Below are 23,775 nucleotides of genomic sequence, written 5' to 3' on the forward strand. Positions count from 1 at the left end.
ACGGCACCGACCTCAGCGACCCCCTGGGAACTCTCCTGCTCGGAGGCCTTCCCCGTCACGCCGACCTGCGAATGTGGCTACCTGGACTGTCCTAGTTGAAGGCCGCAGTATCGGATACTGTTCCAGAACAAGATGGCGCAACCAGGCGCGACCTCTCATCGGTGACCCACCTGATTCCCTACTAGAGCTCTTCCGCGGCCTGGGGTTATCAAACAGACACCCCACCGAGCCTCCAGCGGTGTACACGGAACAAGAAAGAAGCGCCCTCTGCCCCTTCTGCGGTGTTCCACTGATCCACCCTCCGACCCATAATGCGGGAGCCCTTCACCTGCATCGTATCCAACAAGCCGCACAGCAGAGGGCAACAGCTAACAACGTGGCCTCCGCTCCTACACGTCGGGACATAGTCGCTGCAGTGAACCTACTTCGGCAGCTGGCCCCCCAAGTTCTCGCTCGGCCATCCTTCTCACCGGACCCTGAGGATATAATCCTCGATCTCCCCGAACTTCCGGACATTTGCCTCAAGGGGGGGAGAGTGTGGGGGGCGCTGATAACCCGGCAACTTCCGCGCGATAGCGATAAATGATGAAAAAATAAGTAAATGATGCTAGACGTGTTTGAAATTCAAACTTACAGATTAAAATGGCTTCTAGAGGCTGCACAGATTAAAATGGCTTCTATGGCTGTAAGTTTGAATTTCAAACACGTCTAGCATCATTTACTTATTTTTTTAATGGCTTTTCCCCCCTCTCTATAATGCACTGGCTTGCACTGTGGCATTGAGGAGTGCTCAGTCACCCTCCCAGGTGTATATCGCTCGCTGAGTGACCCCTGGCTTGCCAATCCCGAACGATGCGCAGCTACCCAGGGCCGACGAGCCGCAAACACGGCGAAACACGTGTCCTCTGGTGCTGTCGCATCGTTCAATGAGTCGTGAGTAAAATCTTGCAGCCAAAGAGACGACGAAGACACAACGGTAGAAACACACAACAGCGGAACTGCAGACTCTCAACTAAAGGATCTGCACCTGTTAAGCTTAGGGCTTTGTGCAGAAAAATCAATAACCCCTCTAAGGCTGGCTGTAAAATCAAACATAGACAGAACTTGGTCCCATGTATGCAGCATGTTGTATACAAAATTCCCCTCACATGCGGGAGAGCATACGTTGGCCAAAGTGGCCGTTGTGTTAATACTCGGCTTCTAGAACACAGATGCAAGGTTGATGCCTCCACCCCTTCTGGGCACCTTGCGGTGCACTGTCGCACTTGCAAATGTAAACCACTGTTCGAAGCTACAACCATTTGTGCTCGCTTCAAAGAAAAGAATGTTCGAGAGATTGTGGAGGCCTCCCTAATCTCCTCACTGGGAGATAAGTGTGTTAGTCAAACTTCTTTGTCCCTCTTACCAGTCGAGATTGATTATCTTGCAGGAGACTAACTTTTGTTGGAACACGTTTATCCTCACCTTTATCACTCTCTGTGTCCTACTTTCTTGCGCCTTTTAAATGACGTATTGTCAATAAATCCTTTAGTTGAGAGTCTGCAGTTCCGCTGTTGTGTGTTTCTACCGTTGTGTCTTCGTCCTCTCTTTGGCTGCAAGATTTTACTCATGGCTATGTACCAACTACCCCAAATTTCTACCTTGGTGTTCAATGAGTATCTGTTTCTCTTCGTGCAGCCATAGAAGCCATTTTAATCTGTAAGTTTGAATTTCAAACACGTCTACCATCATTTACTTATTTTTTTAATGGCTTTTCCCCCCTCTTTATAATGCACTGGCTTGCACTGTGGCATTGAGGAGTACTCAGTCATCCTCCCAGGTGTATATCGCTCGCTGAGTGACCCCTGGCTTGCCAATCCCGAACGATGCGCAGCTACCCAGGGCCGACGAGCCGCAAACACGGCGAAACACGTGTCCTCTGGTGCTGTCGCATCGTTCAATGAGTATCTGTTTCTCTACGTGCAGCCATAGAAGCCATTTTAATCTAAGTTTGAATTTCAAACACGTCTAGCATCATTTACTTATTTTTTTAATGGCTTTTCCCCTCTCTTTATAATGCACTGGCTTGCACTGTGGCATTGAGGAGTGCTCAGTCACCCTCCCAGGTGTATATCGCTCGCTGAGTGACCCCTGGCTTGCCAATCCCGAACGATGCGCAGCTACCCAGGGCCGACGAGCCGCAAACACGGCGAAACACGTGTCCTCTGGTGCTGTCGCATCATTCAATGAGTATCTGTTTCTCTACGTGCAGCCATAGAAGCCATTTTAATCTGTAAGTTTGAATTTGAAACACATCTAGCATCATTTACTTATTTTTTAATGGCTTTTCCCCCCTCTTTATAATGCACTGGCTTGCACTGTGGCATTGAGGAGTGCTCAGTCACCCTCCCAGCTGTATATCGCTCGCTGAGTGACCCCTTGCTTGCCAATCCCGAACGATGCGCAGCTACCCAGGGCCGACGAGCCGCAAACACGGCGAAACACGTGTCCTCTGGTGCTGTCGCATCGTTCAATGAGTATCTGTTTCTCTACGTGCAGCCATAGAAGCCATTTTAATGTGCAAGTTTGAATTTCAAACACGTCTAGCATCATTTATGAAGTGTATCAGAGTGGGCTATAGCAACTTAACACATTTAATACTGATCAATAAGGCTACATGTCGAGTACGAGCGAGTGGCTCCGATGCTCGAAGGAAACCGACTGCCAAGCGAGGTGAGAGTCCATCCCGACAGCGGAGTTGCACTCTGACCCGATGTTATGGGCGCCCCGAATGTGGGCCTCTCCGTGTGGAATGTACCATTGGGATGGGTGCCGAGACTATCGTCTTTTCAACCGCATGTCTGGCACACAGCACTCCTCCCCCTTTAGTATGTCACCGGTTGTCCGTAGCGTAGTGGTGACCTCCTGCATCGTCCTGATCTTCTAGGTGGACGAACTGGAGTCAGGAGGCTTGGGTTGTGAATTTCCGCGTCAGACATCCAGGTGTCATCTTCTGTGGCGATCCGCGACGCAGGTCGTCGGCGCAGTTGGTCGGCGTGACGCGTCATGTCTCCGACCGCCCTTTTCACAACAGCCATCCGGGATCCTTTTTGGTTCTGTACCACTCCCGGAATCCATTTTTGTCCTCGCCCGTAATTTCGAGCGAACACGTGCGTCCCTGGCCGAAGCACACCTGTTTCCGAATTTGATTCTTTTTCTGGGCTTGGTCGTGCCCGGTCAGGTTTTGAGATAGCTTCTTTGTGCAGTTCTTGGACGCTGATGAGGTCCAATCTTGACCTGATGTTGTACCCAAGTAGCATTTCCGAGGGCGATTTACCGGACACAGTGTTTGGTGACCGACGGTATGAATGCAACCAGCGGTCCACATTTGTGCGCAAATCCCCAGTCTTCATTTTCTTCAACGCATCCTTCACCGTGCGTACCGCCCTCTCTGCTAGTCCGTTTGACTGCGGGTGGTATGGGGCTGTACGAATATGTCGTATCCCATTAGCTTTAACAAAATCCTGGAATGGTTTTCCTGTGAATGGCGTGCCATTGTCTGACACTACGCAGTGTGGAATACCAAAACGTGCGAATACACTGCGAAGTTCCCTCACCGTTTGCTCAGACGAAGCATTCTTAACCGGAATTGCCTCAATCCAACGTGAGAAGCTGTCCACTACGATGAGTAGCATCATTCCCTCGACTGGCCCGGCATAATCAATATGCACGCGTGACCATCTTATAGTTGTCGATGGCCAGGACAGAGGTTCCTTTGCTGGTGGCATTGGCTGGGCCTGTTGACATTCCAAGCACTGCCGTGCCGTGTTTTCGATGTCCCCATCTATTCCGGGCCACCAGAATAGTGATCTTGCTACTGCTTTCATTGTCGCCATTCCAGAGTGTGTAGAGTGGAGTTCCAGTAGCATCGCCTGGCGTGCTTTTGCTGGGATGATTATCCTCCTTCCCCACATAATCAGACCGTGGTCCGTCGAGAGCTCATCTCTTCGAGACCAATACGGTTGCAATGCCTTGTCTTGCAGCTGATGTGGCCATCCCCGCTGTATGGCATCCCTGAGTGCTGACAAGGTAGCATCTTGACTTGTCAAGTCGGCTAGCTGCTTTGCTGACAGTGGCCGCTCCTCCAGGATTTGGATAGAACACACTGCTTCTGAATTTGCGAGTTCTTCCTCCGTTGCAGTTCCTTCTATGGAAAGGCGGCTTAGTGCATCCGCATTGCCGTTTTGACGTCCAGGCTTATATTCAATTTGGTAATTGTAGGCGCTCAGTGTCAACGCCCATCGCTGAATCCTGCTGGCTGCCGTGGATAATATAGCCTTGCCTTCTTTGAAGAGTCCTACCAACGGTTTGTGGTCCGTCCGGAGAATGAACTGTCGTCCCCACAAGTAGTCTATGAATCGCGTGACTCCGAAGACAAGTGCCAATGCTTCCTTTTCCAGGTGGGAGTAGTTCTGTTCTGCCGCCGTGAGAGTTCTCGACCTGAACGCAATTGGTCTGTCTTGCCCCTCAATGCGGTGTGATAGAACTGCTGCTATTCCATACGGTGATGCGTCGCACTCAAGCTGAAGTTCTCGGGACGGATCAAAATGTGTTAGAAATCCGGAATTTACCAACACATATTTCGCCTTTTTGAATGCTACCTCTTGGGCAGTATCCCATTTCCAGACGGAATCATTTTTCAGTAGGTCGTACAAGGGTGTGAGCAAGGAGGACATGTTACGAATGAAGCTGCGGTAGTAAGTAAGCAGTCCCAAGAAAGATCTCAATTCTTGCACGTCTTTCGGCGCTGGCGCTTCTACTATTGCTCTCAGCTTCTTTTCTTCGGGATGAAGTCCTCTTTTGTCAATGCGATGTCCCAAATACGAAATTTCCGACTTGTGAAACTCACATTTGTCCTCCCTCAGACGAACACCGTTGTCCTGTAGACGCTGGAGTACCTTGCGCAGGGTTTCTCCGAAGTTTGCCTCCCGTTCTCCAATCAGGATGTCATCGAGAAAGACTTGCGTTCCAGGAATTTCTCTCAGCAAGGATTCCATCCGACGCTGGAAGATCGCTGGCGCAGAAGCGATGCCATAGGGTAGACGCTTGTAGCTGTACAGGCCTCGATGGGTGTTTATTACCGCGACCTTCTGTGAGTCTTCATCAAGTGGAATCTGCTGGTATGCGTCGCGTAAGTCCAATTTCGAAAAGCACTCCGCTCCACTAAGCGACGCAAACATGTCTTCAATCTTCGGAAGAGGATATTGTTCAACGTCACAGACTTGGTTCAGCGTAACCTTGAAATCGCCGCATATTCTTACTGTGCCATCTTTCTTAATGACGGGCACGATAGGTGTCGCCCATTCGGAATGGGTCACCGGTGTGAGCACTCCCGCTTCGCACAGCCGATCAAGTTCCGCAGACACTTTGTCGCGCATTACATACGGAGGAGATCTTGCTTTGCAGAACTTGGGCGTTATGCCTTGCTTCAAATGTAGATGAGCAGGTGGACCTACCATGAGACCGATGCCTGGCTCAAACAAGGATTTGAATTCCTGCTTCAGATTGGTCACCTTGCCTTCGCGGTTAACAACATTCACGTTGACGGTAAGCAGATCCAGCGCTGCAATTACATCACGACCACATAGGCTTGGGCCCTCACGGTCAACGACGTAAAGCGATGCTGTTGCCGTGCGGTGTCCGTAAGTGACTTCCATTTTCAGAACGCCTAGCACTGGTAGCTGACCCATGTAGCACGATAACTTGCGTTGGCATGGCAATAACGTTGGCCAGGAGGCTTGATGTTTCCTGTACGTGCTAGCAGGTATCAACGTAACAGACGAACCTGTGTCAACTTCCATGTCGACCGGGATGTCCATCCAACGAGAGGTGATGATCCACGGACGCGGCGTTGCCTGGGTGTCGACACTATGGATTCCATGCAGGTTAAGGCTTGCCTCTGAGGTCGCCCCTTCTGTTGAAATAGCATTCGTCCGACCATGGGCTCGTGGTCTTGGTTGTTGTGAGTCTGACAAGCACATCTTTGCAAGGTGTCCCTTCTTTTTACAGCGGTGGCACTCAGTAGTCCTAAATGGGCATGCTGGTGCTCCGTGATCGCTTCTTCCGCAACGTATGCACTTAAATTTCTGACTTGCCTGTCTTGGTGGGATTCCTTTAGGCTCTTGACCAACCGGACGTTGTCGACCCTTTCGGTTGATGATCCGGTTCACTGAGTTGTCCGGAGGCTGACTCAGTTCCATGGCATTCTTGGTTGCCATTTCTACGGCGCACGCAAGTGTAGTAGCTTTCTCCAGGGTCAACTCCCGCTCAGCAAGCAATCGCTTTTGTATGCCAATGTCCCTGACACCACATACCAGCCTGTCCTTTATCATCGTATCCAGAGTGGTTCCGAATTCGCAGAACTCAGATAGTTTTCTCAATTCAGCGATAAATGTAGATACAGTTTCGTTCTCGTGCTGGACACGAGAGTTGAAACGGAAACGTTCCACAATTTCAGACGGCTTCGGGGCGAAGTGACTGCTGAGTGTTGCTACTAGTTCCACGAAGGTCTTTGTGCTCGGCTTGGCCGGGGCCAGGAGACTCCGAAGTAGCCCGTAGGTTTTCGGTCCCACAACCGAGAGAAAAATACCGGTGCGCTGATTCCCGTCTGTAATCTTGTTTCCGACGAAGTACTGTTCTAACCTTTCAACGTAGTGACTCCATGGTTCCACGTCTGCGTCGAAGGCTGGGGCGGTTCCGAAAGTAGCCATCTTGCTTCCTCGCTCCGGAGAACAAAGGCAAATGCAGTGTCGTCGGATGAGATGTTTTCAGATGTGCGGTGACTGACGTGTCGTCGTGTACTGCCGCTGCGTCACCAGTATCCCATCCTCTTCGCCAGTTGAAGTGTATCAGAGTGGGCTATAGCAACTTAACACATTTAATACTGATCAATACGGCTACATGTCGAGTACGAGCGAGTGGCTCCGATGCTCGAAGGAAACCGACTGCCAAGCGAGGTGAGAGTCCATCCCGACAGCGGAGTTGCACTCTGACCCGATGTTATGGGCGCCCCGAATGTGGGCCTCTCCGTGTGGAATGTACCATTGGGATGGGTGCCGAGACTATCGTCTTTTCAACCGCATGTCTGGCACACAGCAATTTACTTATTTTTTTAATGGCTTTCTCCCCCTCTTTATAATGCACTGGCTTGCACTGTGGCATTGAGGAGTGCTCAGTCACCCTCCCAGGTGTATATCGCTCGCTGAGTGACCCCTGGCTTGCCAATCCCGAACGATGCGCAGCTACCCAGGGCCGACGAGCCGCAAACACGGCGAAACACGTGTCCTCTGGTGCTGTCGCATCGTTCAATGAGTATCTGTTTCTCTACGTGCAGCCATAGAAGCCATTTTAATCTGTAAGTTTGAATTTCAAACACGTCTAGCATCATTTACTTATTTTTTTAATGGCTTTTCCCCCCTCTTTATAATGCACTGGCTTGCACTGTGGCATTGAGGAGTGCTCAGTCACCCTCCCAGGTGTATATCGCTCGCTGAGTGACCCCTGGCTTGCCAATCCCGAACGATGCGCAGCTACCTAGGGCCGACGAGCCACAAACACGGCGAAACACGTGTCCTCTGGTGCTGTCGCATCGTTCAATGAGTATCTGTTTCTCTACGTGCAGCCATAGAAGCCATTTTAATCTGTAAGTTTGAATTTCAAACACGTCTAGCATCATTTACTTATTTTTTTAATGGCTTTTCCCCCCTCTTTATATATATATATATATATATATATTAAATTGACAGCCATATAAAACCTTAGTTCAACATTGTTTATAGAGCATGCATCTACGGTGTGTGATATCTGCAGATGCACGCTATCTGAAAAAAATAGAGAAAGTACAAAGATGTGTTCCCCGGCTTGTATTGTATCAGTTTCTAAGGATTACTTCGGTTACATGTATGCTTCAAGGACCAAATTTAGATTCATTTTCACATAGGTGAAGAGTAAATAAACTAAAACTGCTATTTCTCGTATACAATGGTCAGTTAAATGCAAAGATTAACAATGCATTGCGTATGCGGAAGCGATCATCGTTCGGTCACACACCGATCACAAGAAGGAAGCCTTGAGAGTTTTGCGTGTTGGGCCAGATTTTCGGAAGCTTGTGTTTCCGTCTTCCTATTCACACTGCTGGAACGCGTGTAGGCGGTTTGGAGAGGACATGACGAAGTTTGTCCAATCTGTTATAACGCTTAAGAGATCATGACACTTGTCCAACCGCTGGCTCACGTCCTGAAGCAGTATGTGGAAAACATGCGCCACGCAGTCACTCGAAGCTCTTCTTGTAGTACCAGAGCATAAACCGAGGCAAGAATACATGGAAAATGTTTGGATACTGGTAACGCCTTACATAAGTCGAGGGAATTCGTAAATCGAGGCTTCATAAAACGAGGGTTTACTGTATATCGCAAAACGAATGAATCCCTGCGTGGTATAAGGATAACTATGCAGGAAGCTGAGCGCCTTGAATAGGCTATACCGTACAGCAAAGCGAACCATAACCATGGCATGAACAAGCATAATTAGCATCCCTTCGGCATCTGTGTACAGTTCTTACCGCCTTCATCGAGCGTATTTCAAGTATAATCGTATAATGAACGACAAACTGTATTCGAAAAGCTTTAGAAGCAATCTCCACGTGCAACGTGGACTAAACCGCGATAATAACGCGAAAATGAAGCATTCCTGTTGAAATGCCCACATCCTTAGTTTAAGAAATGCGGAATGGTTGTCGATCCTGAGTTACCACCTCACAAACCCCGACAAGCTAATAAACGATGACAAAATTTTAGAAATCAAGTGCCCTTCGTCAGACGATAAATGTGACACCATAGTGGAAGCTTCGAGACACCATGCATTTGGAGTTAAACTTCAAAAAGGAAACCTGAAACTACCCTGGTCTCATAAATAATTTTATCAGATACAGACGCAGCTGAACATAACTAAGCGAACATAACTATGTGCAGGAGTTTAGAGGGTTGAGTGGTGTGAATGAATTCATTTATTTGATGTCACTTTTGTCACTAGAAAACCTTGACCGCGAAACACAATATAAATTGTTGGATCAGTCCTATAATTAGTGTATTTTGCGGCGGATCGGTTCAGTACGTGCCTTCTGTCGTGATATCACGTGGCGATACTTTTTCGCTTGGGAGTCTTGAAAAAGAAAATTTTATGTAACGGTCAGAACATCAACAGGCACAGGGATAACACTCACAGTGTGTCAGTAAATGTTACTCGCATATGGGTAGTTTTACGGTAGTAAACTATGGATAGTAATAGTTTGGATGGAGTAATAGTAATGGATATGGATAGTTTTTATAGATTGTGCTCTCACTATCGATGATATTGTACCTGCTTTCGTTTTTCACTCTCCCATCAGCAATCAGTAATAATACAGTGCAAAGAAGAAACTTAGAGAAGAATGGATAACAAAGAGACCAGGTCCTGACTGGATACTCTGTTTGAACGAATGCTCGATACTTTTTGTCACTTTTTATTAATTGCGCTAGAATTCTGATTGTTGTATTACACATTAAGAATAATTTCGATTCATATAGCTAAACGGTAGTTGCTTTTTGTAATATTTTCTTCTCGAGTTGTATTTGTTGAATAGCTATTGTGCTTGCGACAGGTACTTTCAGACACAGGCGGTGTATAGTTCTGCGATATTGCACTATGGATAGTACTACACCGATAGTATTAAGATTTTATGGCACTGGACTCTTCATAGTACTACCGGTAGCTTCTTGCAACAAACAATATGTAACGAACTTCCTTCGCCAGTCGACTTCCTTCTCTTTGTACAGGATTTTTGCGAGGACCTATTTCACATTTTTCGAAATCATACAAAGAGAGAGGGAGAGAGAGAGATAACAAAAAAGAGAACGGTGTCACTCGTACGAACGCACACTCGTACCTACGTAGAGCGCTTTCAACCATGCATCGGCATGCATTTTATTCCTAAGGCAGCGTTCACACGGGGCAACTTTTTCCAGCAACTGAGTTGCTGTCAGCCGGCAACCTCCAGCAACTCGAGTTGCTCAGAGTTGCTGCGAATCGCTTGCCGACCAAAAAGTTGAGAAGTTGCTCGTGCACCGGCCAATCAGCTAGGAGAGCACTGCCACCTGACTCCCGATGGCGTTGTAGATTTCGTTCGTGAATTCATGGGTTCAAATCCTGCAGGTGCAGCTGAGAAATAACTTTCTTTTTTCACGAACTTCACACATATCAGTTGCGATTTCTGGAGGGTAATAATGATCTATTGGGGCAATAAAACTGACTGAAATTTGATAAATACCAGCTAAAGAAAAGATTCCACCAGTTCCATTCGAACCCACATTCTCCAGTCACCATAACGTTGCTTGTGGGTGGAGCTACCGAGTTGTTGAGTGTGAACGCGGACTCGAAATTGCTCCAAAGACGTTGGTTTGAGTTGCTTCGAGTTGCTGGGAAAAGCTGCCCCGTGTGAACGCCGGCTAAGCGGTAGCAGAACACAGGAGAAACCTCAATGCACAACCCGATTACAGGCAAGCGTCTTTGCAAGCAGGAGAAACAACAAGAGAAACAGAAGAAAGGAATTTTCTTGAAGGCCCCCGAGATGAGGGAGCAGACGCGCACGCGGCGATTACATTATTTCCTTGCAGCGCGGGAGCAAAGCAAAACAAAGAAAACAGATTTCGAACGGTACCGCCATCCGTTGGCGGGAGTGAACGTAACTCGATCGAGTGTGTTTACCTTAAAGCATTAAAATTAAACCTTGAAACGGCAAATGAATATCATCATTTTGTACCACCCGCGTAGCATATGTCAATAAAGTGTAGCAGAAAGTCGGTAACAACTGAGTGACTCTCCACGTTGTGCTCTCTCGAAGATGTGTACTCGTGACACAAGGAAATACAAAAGGTTCCATCCGTGTTTGCGCTGAGCATAAGCTCTGTATCTTTCGCCATTAATTTATTTCACACACGTCGTTGCACAATATGATCATGGTGGCTCGTCAACATAGACATGGTGTGTTCCTCCTTGCCCATCTGTTCGCGAGTATCTTTCTTTGGTATACAGGGACAGAAACAGAATGCCCTGTCTTTGCCTAAGTTCTCCCCATCGCTGATGGTCTGCGGCAAAGGTAGACCGACCGTCTCTGGAAGGAACGGGAGCATCATAGCCGTAATGAGAGCCAATATGCCACACACGAGCACAGGAAAATATTGGTCCCACTCCACTTGCAAAGATAATGACAATTGGTCACTGCTCGTCCATGGCACATGGCCCACGCTATTCTACCCTATAGTTTCCTAATGCGTGTGCGCAAACAGAGTAAAGAAAATCTTCCAAGATGTCTTTCGTTCTGTGGTGTAGGCTGCCACCGAAACCTTGGAAGAATCTTGGCAACGGTAGCATCTCCTGGAAGATTCGAATCTGGAACGAGAACGATTTGCCCGAATTGTGATTGTTTCGAGCTCTTCAAATTTAAGGAGACGCTACCGTTGTCACGGTTACATGAGCTAGCCTCCATGCTGTGTTCTATGCACTATGCACTAGCACTGTGACTATGCACTAGCTTTTTATCTATGTTCTACAGGCATATTAACTGGTCGAGATCGTGGGTTCGAACCCGGCCAAGGACGCCAGCAATTTGGGGAGGGGGTACAAGTTACGGGGGGTACGCCGTCTTCAGCGAGGGACGTTAAATACGGGGTGCCGTGCGTTGAGCTTTCATCGCACGTCAAAGTACCCTCAGGTGGGCAAAAGCGATCCACAGTCCGACCTCTCTGGCGTCGCTCATGATCTCAGTTGTCTCGCGACATAAACTCCAAATTATATTATTATTAATAATAACTGGTCGACCTCTCGCAGTGAAGGATATCTAAGTATGTTAGGTAATTGTATTTGAATCTAACACACATTGTGCACCACAGTCGGAGTTACTGGAGACGTCGCTAAGCGGCAGAGGCTCAATGCACACGACTACAACCCTCTCAGGCGTGGCCCGTGGATTCCTTGGGATATGTAGATAAATAAACGCAGATAACAGGAAAGCGAATGAGTTGACGCGAGCTATTTCACCGTTCCGTTCTCTGGTCATGGTCAGATAATAACAGGTGGCATAACGGGAGCTTCCGTACATTTTTTTTTTCTTTTTGGGAACAGGACGGGCTAAGGCGAGGTAAACATCGCGGAACCAAGAAAAAAACTGTCTTCGTAGAAAAAAAAAGATAAATGTAACAGCAGCTCGATCGCTGGATTATTGCTGAGACATACCGTTGCAGCGACGGGTGTCCCCAACACGTTTCCGATGCTGCTCATGAGCTGTTGTAAAAGAACGGCTCTGGCACGGATAACCGTCGGGAATATCTCTGTTCCGACCTGGGAGGTGATGTTGAAGCTCCCGATGAAACAAGTCATGAACGTCACAGCCATCACCAGTGTCCAAGCATCAGAGTCTGCAGTTCAGAAAGCACTGATATTGGGGCTGTTATTCTTCTTATCCAGCATTAGCAGTTGCTCACTTAGCGTACAAGCGTACAGATATAATTGTGGTGGAGGACGTGGTGTGGTCATATTCAAATTACGCAAGCATTACACGTTGTGTTATTGATCTCAGAATGATGTTGCATGTTCTACTTTTAAGCTACTTCACCAGTTCGTTTAGTCTAATTGTGTTGCTTTTTATCTCGTTTCATAACAATACACCATAGTCGGGAGCTCTATAGCCGGAGTTCCTTTTGCACTATTAAAACTCAAATCACCATCATGTCCTGCAGATACAATTACATCGGTAAATTCACGGATCGGATTCGATGAAACGGTCGTCTGGACCACATAACAACAGCGGATCCTTGGATTTATAGGCACTTGATCTGGTCTTGACAAGATGAACGCGGAGAGATCAAGCACAGAGACGAACGCTGAACTTGCAACGGAGAGGCTTATTGAAGAATTAGGGTCAATTCACACCATGCAGCTTTAGGAGCAAGTTCGTTCGAGCGACGGCCCCAGGCAAGTGAAGTTACAGAGGGCAGGTCCTTTCACACTTCGATGAGCAACTCGCGGCGTCCCATGTAGCACATGGTGGGATAATAGACGTCTAACACAGAGATAAGTTCAGACTTTAGGGCTAGGTCTAAAAGTAGACGTCTACTAGACCTTTGTGGGCTTAGATGTTTGGTGAATGTCTGCATGTAAATGTCTACTAGACCTCTACGCGGTAACACATTTAGTAGGCATCTCAATTTGCAAGTCCACTAGACCTCTTCAGTTTTAGATGTTATTTAGACATGAACTAAAAATGGCACCCCCCGAGACGTTACATGGTAAAAATTTCCATTTTGCGTTGTATAGCAGCTCATATCAATTGTAGACCACACTTAAAGACTCTCAGATTATTTTATTTGCTTATTCTTTCCTTTGTGTGTGTGTGTGTGTGTGTGTGTGTGCAGGGGGTTGGATGATATCTGTAGGCAAAATACGCGGAAAGGTTGTCAGGCTGGTGAGAGCTACGGGGCTTTACGCCATTCTATTTGCTATACAAAAAAATATCAGCCAGTCCAGCTCAGTCCTGGGTCGTCTTTACAGAGTCAAGACCCACGCTCCAGTGTCTGGCCAACTTGGGGATACGTGGGTCCATCGGTTCTGTTGTCTTTGACATCCTGCAAGTTTATCAGAAGGCGGCCATTTCAGGGCACACTGTCGCATTGCAGTGGATCCTCGGACGTATCGGCGTCATCGGCAATGGGGAAGCAGACAGAGCCGCATTCAGCGCCCATCAGCACGCAGCTTTCCCCCCGATAATTATGTCCTCTTGCGACCGAAGACATCTCCTCTCGACACTCACCGGCATCAAGATGCACACTCAGTGCACGACATTGCTCGCTCCCTTCTCTCGGATGTAGACTCCACGCTTTCTCTCGTACTTCCTCCGCGACTACCTCGCCCCTTTACTGCTCTCTTCCACCGCATGAGGCTCAACGTTGCCTTTACACCTGCCTTTCAACACCGTCTCAGCTCCACCTCGTCTTCCCTGTGCCGCACTTGTGGAGTGCACGGCCACCTCTCCCACGTCATCCTGGCTTGTGGGCAATATCAGCACGAGCGTGCACTAATGGAAGTCTCTATGCAACGCATTGGCAAGCGGCCGTTCAACCTCGCGAAGATCCTCGGACCGAGGTCGAATGCTGCCCACCAGATGCTGGGCCTTCGGCTTCTGGTGGAGTACTTGTGCTCCACCGCTCTGGTGACGGCACTCTGAAAGCCCCAATCATCATCCCCTCATCCTTTCCCAACGCGAAATACGGCAGTGTACCGCCTCAGCGGCGGTAATCGCCCACCCCATCATCATCGAATGTGTGTGTGTGTGTTCTACTATGTCGAGCTATTTCTGGCCCATAGCTACTGCGCTGATTCCACTGGTGATGGAGTTAGCAGACAAGCTCTACCAGAGCCGTATATGAGCTCGATTTTTTGCAGCCCTGTCTCCCACCCCTCTGATAAACCAGTGTCTCTGATCTCTGATAGGATCTCTGGTCCAGGATCTCTGATAAACCAGTTCCATCATGGAGCTCGAAAATGCCACTCGAAGGCGCGGTTTCACCAACGTTGGTTAACTTTGAACCGAGGTCAAACGTTGCTAAAACTTGAAGTTAACGCTGGATCATTTTTGCAAACGTTAATCGGTGATGCGATGAATGATTCAGTAACAATAACTCCCTTTCAGTGAAACACAGTTAAGCGTTAAAATCCAGTTAAGGGACAGTTTAACTCGGTTCATGTTAATCGGCTTTGGTGAAACCGGGCTATAATGTAGTAGAAGAAACACTACCTTTTTTAATGAAAGCAAGTGGTTCAGGTAACAACAACTACTTCATTTAAAAATGGTGAATGAGGAGCTTCGTCGCCAAGGGCGATACTCTACACCATTGCTGGTGGCGATGTGGGAAATGAAATAATGTGCCTCTTCACAATAAGGGTCGAGGTCCCATTGTTGTTTAAGTAGCATTATTATTCACTATGTACACTTGCTTCACATTACTTCACTTCCACATTATGGAGCACAAGGTAGAGAAACATAAATTACATTTTTCTCCATTTACATGAGCTCGATACCAACTTTTTCTGGCTGTTGTTTTGTCGGAATCAAGATTTTGGTCCCTCAGATCCAATTTTGATCTGCCCATATCCGCCCTCTAATGGTCTGTCATCCGTGTCGATATGGCCTTGCACACTTATCCTCGATTCGGGTGACCCAGGTATGAATTTTGTAAAACATAGCTGATATCGTCATGACTTCAGTGCCCCAGCCATTCGTATGCAAACTTGATGGAAACTTTTACAGTTCTTATGGCAGTTTACATGTATTGTGAGCTAATATTATTCAGGTGCTATCGTTCATGCTGATAAGTAATGCCTCACTGAGGCATTACCGCCTACCTGGCACTATGAACAATGGCTATCGAACTAGCTGAGAAAATATAAAGTATGAAGTTAGCCATCACAACTTGGGCAGTTGGGTACAACAAGCGGGAATACGCCTCCCTATCCGCGATCCAGCCTTTTACAATCGAGATCAGTGGTTTCGACTCATCTCGATAGTGAACTCGACTCGCTCCTCCCGGGTTCATGTGAACGAGGCCAGTGTCTCTTCCTGTATGTGTACAGGGAGCATAGTGCACCCGACGCTTGGCAGCAACAATTAGGCCATCTGCTTGTTTAAAATCATGCCATACCTGTTTTCACGATGACCATTATGATGCTGACGACACCGCCGATTAACATGAAGGTGAAGTTCGGCCACCGTCGCCCCAGGCGATCGAGCACCAATATGCATATGATGTTCACGGGAAGCTCAAAAGCGGCCGTCACAGAATACGTGGCGTAGACGTCGAGGCCCAAGCGACCCAAGTGCAGGGAGCCCACGTAGTAACACATCGTTATCATGCACCTATTGTGAATAATAATAAAACTTTGGTGGGAAACAGAAATATGTCAGCCATTGTAAATATAGGGTTTACCAAGGGGTTTACAGAGACATATTCGCCTTATAAGTCAGTCGTCATTTGAAATGTTCTCAGATCCAAAAGAATGAAAGGAGTAGAGACAAAATGTAAATGAAGATTGAAGATTGGCCGAGCTTCTATTGAAATATCTTGCATGTGACCTGAGTCGCCCGTCAATCTCCACTATAGTGGTCACGTATAATAATGTAAAACTTTTTATAATAAGACTTTTAATTTTGATTGTAATCATAGTGATTAAAAATATTTTCTTTGATTAAATGTGTGTCATAATGGAATATTAGCTGTTGTTCATGAAGTTACGTACATCTGTCAGAACTTTGTAATTAAAACTCCGCTCGGGTGCTCGCGTATAATAATGGTAGACTTTTTATAATAAAACTTTAATTTTGATACACGCACCACCTGAAAAAAATTGCGAACGAAGTCGTCCCAGGGTGAAACATCGCCAAAGATGTGGCCCAATGTTGTCAGTGTGCATGCCCCTGCTTGCGCGCCGCATGAAAAAAATGCGAACGAAGTAGGCCCAGGCTGAAAAATAGCCAAAGAAGTCAGCCCAATGTGTACAACCATAAGTGTACGCTCAGCTCTTCAGCCCGCTGGTAAGCACACGGACAGCCCCTCACCTGTGCACCACCCACCACGCACTGAAAAAAAAAATCGCTAGAGAAGTGGGCCCAGCTATTGTTCCTGAAGTTACATACATCCTATCAGAACTTTGTAATTAAAACTCCACTATGGTGGTCACGTATAATAATGTTAGAGTTTTTATAATAAAACTTGATTTTGATTGTAATCGTATTGATTAAAAATATATTCTTTGATTAAAATGTGCTACTCCATCTGCTTAATTGAAAACGTGATTATCACTAATAAAAAATGTGATACCCCTTCAATGCTATTGCATCAGATTTTTTGGCTAAGTTTTTCTCCTTCACACAGAGTCGAACATAATTCTCGACACTAATGACTTTAATAAATATATTTTCACTTGTACTTTTGTGTATGGCTATCCTTTGCATGTAAACTGCCTACTGCACACCTGTTGTAGCAGGAGAAAAATTGCGATTGAAATCGACACACTTTGAAAAATAATGAAAGAAGTCGGCCCAGGCTGAAAAATGTGAGCAGGTGAGCGCACGCAGCCCTCCGGCCACGCTCCGCCCACCGGTAAGAGCCTCCACCCGAGCGCCGCCTGCCGCGCGCGAGGAAAAATACGTGAAAAAAGTCGGAGCAGACGCGACGGTGGCGCTGCGCTGGTGGCAATGTCTGAGTTCTATACTACTCTATACTCTATACTACTTACGTCCGGTTGTCCACCTCAACTGATATGTTCGTTGAGTTTCAATGAGTGATGATATATCAGACCGTGTACGACAATTTTGAGCTTCTGCTCACACGACATCGTTGCAAGAACTGGTAGAAGAAAATAATTGTGTAGACACTGTAGTGGAACTTATCACGTGATAAGATTTTTTTATGTACTTTCCATTTCAATTGTTAGGTGTAATTTCAACAAATCCGTAATGAATCGTGCGATATATACTTGATTATATACTTGATATCTCGATTAATGCAATGCCCATTGCAATGATTACAATTACATCTGGTCTAGTGTATTTCAATTCTTCGTTAGAAAACCTCAAAAACTCCACCATCAATCCCAGTGTTGACGTGAAAATATTTTTATAACTATTGTACATTCGGCATACAAGTTCTTGCACCTTCAATTACGTAATTTGTACCATATCTCCGAATACGACCATGTCTAGGGCGTATTGAAATGCTTTGATAATAGAATCATTTCGCAGCTCTTCTTTTTCGAAGTAGCTTTTTATCTTGTCCTATTATGACCTATGACAGCGAGTACAAAATCCATCCATCTCTTCGCTGAAACTTCCTTGTTTCTTCTGTTCCTAGTGTGTGTCTACACTTAATTAAATCATAGCTGTGCTCATTTTATTGATTACAAATTTATTATGTTATCAGGCTTGGAATATTAATAGTATCCCACTGTGAGAATTATGAAAAATGATTTACAAAAAGATGCGGTGGTTAAGGAAAAATGTACGCTTCCATTGTCTCTGCTGTGTACAAAGGCCGCACTAGAATCCGTCCCTCCCTATCTTGACTTGGGTGTGCTGGGACGAGTTTATGGCTTTCAACTACATTGTGTACCAAGACCACTGGAGAATTTCCCTACTTCCTATGGAGTAACATTGGCGAAAGTGTAAGGGAACATTATGGTTAGCGGCTTCCCTCTCTCACTTTATTTTTGGAAACCACTAGTGGGTCCTCAATGAAAAAGACATATTTCTGTTATGTATTCACGCTGCTTGTTTAAAAAATGTTTGCTGAAATAATTACTGCTTTGACTTTGTTTCAGATGATTACTCAAGTGATGTGAATTAAAATATTCTACTAGTTGGGAAGGTATTTTTGAGTTTTGTGTGTGTTGATTTCCTCTGTTGAAAACTTTTACATTAATTTGCATTTCAGATGTGTTGTTTGTTTGGAGCTTCGTGTAGAAATTACTGTTGCGAAGTTATCATAAAAAACGGTGTAATCAAATTTGTTTCTCGTTTTCGAATGAGTATTGTTTCTGTCGCTGAATAAACTTGACTTTCTCTGTTTCAGATGTTCACTTGATCGACATTTTGTGAGTTGAGAATAATGTATGCATGATAGTTGTGTCAGCTGATTTCTCGATTGATTAGAAAAGGACTGCCTGAAATAATTTGTCGTGTAGTTTTCTCTGAGCGGTTCATCTATGTAGAAGTTTCTGTTGCAAGATAATACAATAATCTGAAATACATTAAATTTGCAACGCTACTCGTTTTGATTGAGTATTGTTTCCGCTGAGTGTAGCATAATATTTCTCGCTTGATGACATGATGTTTCCCACTGCAAACGATATGTAAATATATATATATAAATAAATATACTGGAAGAAAGGGGTTCGGGCGACCGCGAAATTAAATAGGTACTAACAAAATATGAGGCAGACAACGAAGATGTAGGAAGTAGAAAAAGGGGGAGTTATTTATTTACTAGTCTCTTCCGCCTCTTCAGTCCTGACGAAGGCGGAGCTTCCGCCGCAACGTTGACTTCCCCCTTAACTTTCCACTAGTAAATAAGTAACTCCCCCTTTTTCTACTTCCTACATCTTCGTTGTCTGCCTCATATTTTGTTAGTACCTATATATATATATATATATATATATACACATATACATATATATATATATTTACTTTTTATATGTACTTGCTAGCTTGCACTGCGGCCTCCACAGGTGGCGTCGTCACCGTGGAACATTGACGTCTCGCCGAGACGTACTCTTGTGCCGACCCAAGATCGTGTCACTTCCCTACGCCAGGCTGACGAGCTCCAAGTAGAGCGAAACAGCTGTCCTTGGCTGGGAGTGCACGATCAAACTGTAACCATATGCTCAACGTGCAGCTACAGAGCTTCGGCTATTTTTTTTACTTTTTATATGTACTTGCTAGCTTCCACTGCGGCCTCCACAGGTGGCGTCGTCACCGTGGAACATTGACGTCTCGCCGAGACGCACTGTTGTGCCGACCCAAGATCGTGTCACTTCCCTACGCCAGGCTGACGAGCTCCAAGTAGAGCGAAACAGCTGTCCTTGGCTGGGAGTGCACGATCAAATTGTAAACATATGCTCAACGTGCAGCTACAGAGCTTCGGCTATTTTTTTACTTTTTATATGTACTTGCTAGCTTCCACTGCGGCCTCCACAGGTGGCGTCGTCACCGTGGAACATTGACGTCTCGCCGAGACGCACTGTTGTGCCGACCCAAGATCGTGTCACTTCCCTACGCAAGGCTGACGAGCTCCAAGTAGAGCGAAACAGCTGTCCTTGGCTGGGAGTGCACGATCAAATTGTAAACATATGCTCAACGTGCAGCTACAGAGCTTCGGCTTTTTTTTTTACTTTTTATATGTACTTGCTAGCTTGCACTGCGGCCTCCACAGGTGGCGTCGTCACCGTGGAACATTGACGTCTCGCCGAGACGCACTGTTGTGCCGACCCAAGATCGTGTCACTTCCCTACGCCAGGCTGACGAGCTCCAAGTAGAGCGAAACAGCTGTCCTTGGCTGGGAGTGCACGATCAAATTGTAAACATATGCTCAACGTGCAGCTACAGAGCTTCGGCTATTTTTTTTTTACTTTTTATATGTACTTGCTAGCTTGCACTGCGGCCTCCACAGGTGGCGTCGTCACCGTGGAACATTGAAGTCTCGCCGAGACGCACTGTTGTGCCGACCCAAGATCGTGTCACTTCCCTACGCCAGGCTGACGAGCTCGAAGTAGAGCGAAACAGCTGTCCTTGGCTGGGAGTGCACGACCAAATTGTAAACATATGCTCAACGTGCAGCTACAGAGCTTCGGCTATTTTTTTTACTTTTTATATGTACTTGCTAGCTTGCACTGCGGCCTCCACAGGTGGCGTCGTCACCGTGGAACATTGACGTCTCGCCGAGACGCACTGTTGTGCCGACCCAAGATCGTGTCACTTCCCTACGCCAGGCTGACGAGCTCCAAGTAGAGCGAAACAGCTGTCCTTGGCTGGGAGTGCACGATCAAATTGTAAACATATATATATATATATATATATATATATATGTAGATACTCATGGAACGATGCAACAGCACCAGAGGACATGTGTTGTGCCGCCGTGTTGTGTTTTGCCGTCTAGTGTCATTTACTTGTTTTTTAATGGCTTACTCTTTAATGGCCTTTTCTCCTCATTATATATATATATATATATATATATATATAGTTGAAATAAATGGGAGACAGAAGACGAAAGTAGGGGAAGTAACAAAAAAGGGGGTTTATTAAAACTTAAAAATCATAAAACTTAGGGAGGATGTCTACGTTACGGCGGAAGCTCCGCCTTCTTCGGGACAAAAGAGCTAAATGTGGCCACGAGGCTGATAAGGGGCTTGAGAATGACGTGGTCGGTTGGGGGAAATTCCCGCCACCTGGCGGTTGTCAATTGGGGAAATTCCAGAGCGTTTCTGTGTCAGGTCCAGGAGTGGGGTCATCGTCCTTGTGGGTCAGTGGGGACCTTGATCTGGCTGAAACGAGAAAAGGCAACAGGGTCTTATCTAGGTTGTTAGACTTCTTATTGTTGACAGCATGCCAGGGTCCTCGTTAATGGCCGATCGGAATTTGTAAATTAGGTAAGATTCCCGTTGTTCCCGGGAGCGGTCGGAGGTAAAGTTCGACTGGAGAATAAAAACTGAGGCTTCGTTGATTGAATGTTCTGGTTGTTTGAAATGGCGTGAGACTGGGAGATTAGGTTTCTTGGTAACATCCGATCGGTGATTGTTGAATCTAATTCGGAAAGAAGTTTTTGTCTGACCCACGTATTGGGCCCGGCATGTGTTGCATTGGATTAGATAGATAACGTTGCATGAGTTACAGTCTACGTCTGCGTTGATCTTGACGGTAAAGTTGGAATTCGTACTTCTGACCGTTTGTGCGGTCTGCATTAACTTGCAAATCTGGCATCTCTTGCCATTACATGGATGACAGCCCGCCGGAGGGCTAGTGGGTTCGCCTACTTTAGAGCGGACCAAGCTATCTTGTAAGTTACGTGTACGTCTGTAAGCGACACGTGGTGGATTAGGAAATATGTTTTTCGTGCGTTCTGACTGGAGAAGGATACTGTGGTGGCGGCTAAGTATGTTGTTAATGTTTGGGATATTTCCGGCGAATGTTACAGTTAAGTTCACGGCATTACTTTCTGATTTGTTTTGTGTTGTCTCCAGTAAGCTTAGACGGTTTGCCTTGCGAGCTCTGTTGAGAGCATCTTGAACTAGATCGGGTGGATACTGACGACCGACAAAGGTTTGTTGCAGCTGTTCTAAATTTCTGTCCAGATCGTCGTCATTCGAGCAGATTCTCCTATACCGAAGGGCTTGACTATAGGGAATGGCCAGTTTCGTGTGGCGAGGATGACAACTATGGAATGACAAGTACTGCTGAGAGTCTGTGGGTTTACGGAACAGATCAGACGTTAAAACTCCATTGGTTAGCTTAATTTGAACATCAAGAAAGCTAACAGTGACGGCAGAATAGGTGTGAGTGAAGTTAATAGAAGTATGGAACTCATTGAAATCGCGTATAAATTCCAATAGGCTGTCTTCCGAATGTGGCCAGATCATAAATATGTCATCAAGGTAGCGCTTGTATAAAGTGGGTTTGTCCTCACGCGTGCTCAAGAATGCTTCTTCTAGTGAACCCATAAATAGATTTGCATAGTTTGGTGCCATTTTAGTGCCCATAGCGGTGCCGTTGACTTGTAAATAGTGGCCATCGTTAAATTCAAAGTTGTTGTTCTTTAGGATCAGTTCTAGTAGAGTAGATACGACAGATGGATCACAAGAAGAATCAGAGTACTTTGAAAAAGCCGCCTCTGCTGCAGCTATGCCATCATCGTGGGGAATATTGGTATACAGGGAAGAAACATCTAACGTAACTAGGAGACTAGATGGGGGTGGCTGACATTGATTTAGTATTTGCAGGAAGTGATTGGTATCCTTGATGTACGATGGTAGTCGCGGGGGTATGTCTTTAAGAAGATGATCTACGAAACTAGAGAGTTTTTCAGTGGCTGTCCCATTGCAGGAGACGATTGGACGTCCGGGGTTCCCCGGTTTATGAATCTTTGGGAGCATGTAGAATCTACCTGGCTTTGAGTTACGGGGAAGAAGGTATTCATATACCGCCGAATCGATCTTCTTTGCGGCCTTTAATGCCTTTAGATGTTTTGTGATATCTGAAACAATCTGTTCCGTGGGATCAGTGTCTAAAGTTTTGTAAAACGTGGCACAAGCCAATTGTCGCAGTCCCTCATCGATATAATCCTGCATATTCATTACGACAATTGCACCACCTTTATCTGCCCTTTTGATTATTAGGTTTTTCGATTTTTTAAGATGCGACAGACTACTTTGCTCGGCTTGACGGCAAAGTAGTCTGTCGCATCTTAAAAAATCGAAAAACCTAATAATCAAAAGGGCAGATAAAGGTGGTGCAATTGTCGTAATGAATATGCAGGATTATATCGATGAGGGACTGCGACAATTGGCTTGTGCCACGTTTTACAAAACTTTAGACACTGATCCCACGGAACAGATTGTTTCAGATATCACAAAACATCTAAAGGCATTAAAGGCCGCAAAGAAGATCGATTCGGCGGTATATGAATACCTTCTTCCCCGTAACTCAAAGCCAGGTAGATTCTACATGCTCCCAAAGATTCATAAACCGGGGAACCCCGGACGTCCAATCGTCTCCTGCAATGGGACAGCCACTGAAAAACTCTCTAGTTTCGTAGATCATCTTCTTAAAGACATACCCCCGCGACTACCATCGTACATCAAGGATACCAATCACTTCCTGCAAATACTAAATCAATGTCAGCCACCCCCATCTAGTCTCCTAGTTACGTTAGATGTTTCTTCCCTGTATACCAATATTCCCCACGATGATGGCATAGCTGCAGCAGAGGCGGCTTTTTCAAAGTACTCTGATTCTTCTTGTGATCCATCTGTCGTATCTACTCTACTAGAACTGATCCTAAAGAACAACAACTTTGAATTTAACGATGGCCACTATTTACAAGTCAACGGCACCGCTATGGGCACTAAAATGGCACCAAACTATGCAAATCTATTTATGGG

General features: G+C 46.0%; 2 protein-coding genes across 3 annotated transcripts in view; both read right to left on the bottom strand.

Annotated features, from left to right (window-relative positions):
• Positions 1–2,864: 2,864 nt before the first annotated feature.
• On the bottom strand, positions 2,865–6,749 carry LOC135379757 (uncharacterized protein K02A2.6-like). Its single transcript, XM_064612478.1, has one exon. The coding sequence runs from the start codon at positions 6,747–6,749 to the stop codon at positions 2,865–2,867; it is 3,885 nt and encodes a 1,294-aa protein (XP_064468548.1).
• A 3,757-nt stretch (positions 6,750–10,506) lies between these two features.
• Positions 10,507–23,775, bottom strand: part of LOC135378503 (solute carrier family 22 member 13-like) — a 102,899-nt gene continuing 89,630 nt past the window's right edge. Inside the window, exons 7-9 of one of the 2 annotated variants that reach the window (XM_064611548.1) lie at positions 15,768–15,982; positions 12,307–12,488; positions 10,507–11,463 (exon numbers count right to left, since the gene is read on the bottom strand). In XM_064611548.1, the coding sequence (XP_064467618.1) occupies positions 11,320–11,463; positions 12,307–12,488; positions 15,768–15,982 (541 nt within the window). In that variant the 3' untranslated portion in view covers positions 10,507–11,319. The remainder of the gene's footprint in view (positions 11,464–12,306; positions 12,489–15,767; positions 15,983–23,775) is intronic. The other variant, XM_064611549.1, reaches the window with a different exon arrangement.

Source organism: Ornithodoros turicata, chromosome 1, assembly GCF_037126465.1.
Source record: "Ornithodoros turicata isolate Travis chromosome 1, ASM3712646v1, whole genome shotgun sequence".
In the NCBI taxonomy this organism is placed as follows: Eukaryota; Metazoa; Arthropoda; class Arachnida; order Ixodida; family Argasidae; genus Ornithodoros; species Ornithodoros turicata.